Raw genomic sequence first — 2,035 nt, forward strand, 5'->3', positions numbered from 1 at the left:
CCCATGTACTGATTATGCTTTGGGGCCCAAACTTCCTAAGCAATTCCTTTATTAAAGTCTTCATGATTTCCCAGTTTGAGAGTGCCATCTGTTTCTTGCTTGATCCCTGAGACAGTGCTCACTATAACCCCAACTGATGTCATTTCTCATCGGACCACTAGCCTCCAACTAGTCTCTCAGCTTCCACTTTTGCCCCTCTACATTCTACCAAGAACCTGTATCCTCTTTTCACTCTTCCTCTCACTTTGCTTTTATTTCTGTTTCTTGAACACATGGCACTATCGTTTGGTCTCCACGTGCTCCTCCTAAAATTATCTTCCTCACAGAATTTTGCACACCATGTCTTCTTGATATTCAGGCTTTACATCAAATGTCAACTCCTTAGTAAGGCCTTCCCTGGTCAACCAATATAAATCTGCATTATCCTTCACCCAGGCTCTGTCTCATCACCTACCCTTATTTTATTTACTGTACTTTCAATATTTGAGATAATCTTGTCAATTAACGTATTTATTTATTTATTGTCTCTTACAATCTAAGGAAGAGACTTCCAACAACTTATTTCACCTGTGTACTTATAAAAGTTCCTGGACTGGCTCCCGCTCTCACAGCCATTGCAGTACATTGAGCTCCATAGAGACAGCGCCGGGGCAAGTGCGGGCCGGGCGGGCGCTGGGCGACTCTGAGCCTCGCGGACGAAAAATAACTAGACATGGGCAAAGGAGACCCTAAGAAGCCGAGAGGCAAAATGTCATCATATGCCTTCTTCGTGCAAACTTGCCGGGAGGAACACAAGAAGAAGCACCCGGATGCTTCAGTCAACTTTTCAGAGTTTTCTAAGAAGTGCTCAGAGAGGTGGAAGACCATGTCTGCTAAAGAGAAAGGAAAATTTGAAGACATGGCCAAGGCGGACAAGGCCCGTTATGAAAGAGAAATGAAAACTTATATCCCTCCTAAAGGGGAAACAAAAAAGAAGTTCAAGGACCCCAACGCACCCAAGAGGCCTCCTTCGGCCTTTTTCTTGTTTTGTTCTGAGTATCGCCCAAAAATCAAAGGCGAACACCCTGGCCTGTCCATTGGTGATGTTGCAAAGAAACTGGGAGAGATGTGGAATAATACCGCTGCAGATGACAAGCAGCCTTATGAAAAGTAGGCTGCTAAGCTGAAGGAGAAATATGAAAAGGATATTGCTGCATACCGGGCTAAAGGAAAGCCTGATGCCGCAAAAAAAGGAGTTGTCAAGGCTGAGAAAAGCAAGAAAAAGAAGGAGGAGGAGGAAGATGAAGAAGATGAGGAAGACGAGGAGGAGGAGGAAGATGAAGAAGATGAAGATGAAGAAGATGATGATGATGATGAATAAGTTGGTTCTAGCGCAGTTTTTTTTCTTGTCTATAAAGCATTTAACCCCCCTGTACACAACTCACTCCTTCTAAAGAAAAAAATTGAAATGTAAGGCTGTGTAAGATTTGTTTTTAAACTGTACAGTGTCTTTTTTTGTATAGTTAACACACTACCGAATGTGTCTTTAGATAGCCCTGTCCTGGTGGTCTTTTCAATAGCCATCTGGACATAGTAGGCACTCAATAAATATATGTTAAACAAATGAAAAGACTAAATGAGTCAAATTGAATACTTACTATGTATGAGGTATTATGATAGTTATTTCAAAATTCATGTCCATTTGCTTTTTCCAGCAATCTTTCAAGATAGGTATTATCATTACAAGCATAGAGATGAGAGAATTGAATCTCTAAAATACTCATAATTAGCTCCAACTTAAATAGCTAATAAAAATGCAGCCAGAATTTGAACCCAGGTCTGACAACAAAGCTCATGCCTTTTTCATTACATCACGTGTTGAACTTTCAAATGAATATTAAAATATAATGTGAAGAGTGTCATAGGAGAGGTAAAGTGGTATGGTAGTTCGAGAACTGTTTATTGAGCACTTACTGTAAGGCAGAATTATGCTTGGCAATAGGAATTCTAAGACAACAACAAAAGCTATTATGTATTGAGTATGTGCTATGCCCCA

The 2,035-nt window shown here is 40.6% G+C and overlaps 1 protein-coding gene across 1 annotated transcript; it reads left to right on the forward strand.

Annotated features, from left to right (window-relative positions):
• The first annotated feature begins 593 nt into the window (after positions 1-593).
• Positions 594-1,556, forward strand: LOC143668468 (high mobility group protein B1). Its single transcript, XM_077143225.1, has one exon. It carries the CDS (start codon positions 713-715, stop codon positions 1,151-1,153), a length of 441 nt encoding a protein of 146 aa, XP_076999340.1. The 5' UTR covers positions 594-712; the 3' UTR covers positions 1,154-1,556.
• The last annotated feature ends 479 nt before the right edge of the window (positions 1,557-2,035 follow it).

This window comes from Tamandua tetradactyla, chromosome 24 (genome assembly GCF_023851605.1).
Source record: "Tamandua tetradactyla isolate mTamTet1 chromosome 24, mTamTet1.pri, whole genome shotgun sequence".
In the NCBI taxonomy this organism is placed as follows: domain Eukaryota; kingdom Metazoa; phylum Chordata; class Mammalia; order Pilosa; family Myrmecophagidae; genus Tamandua; species Tamandua tetradactyla.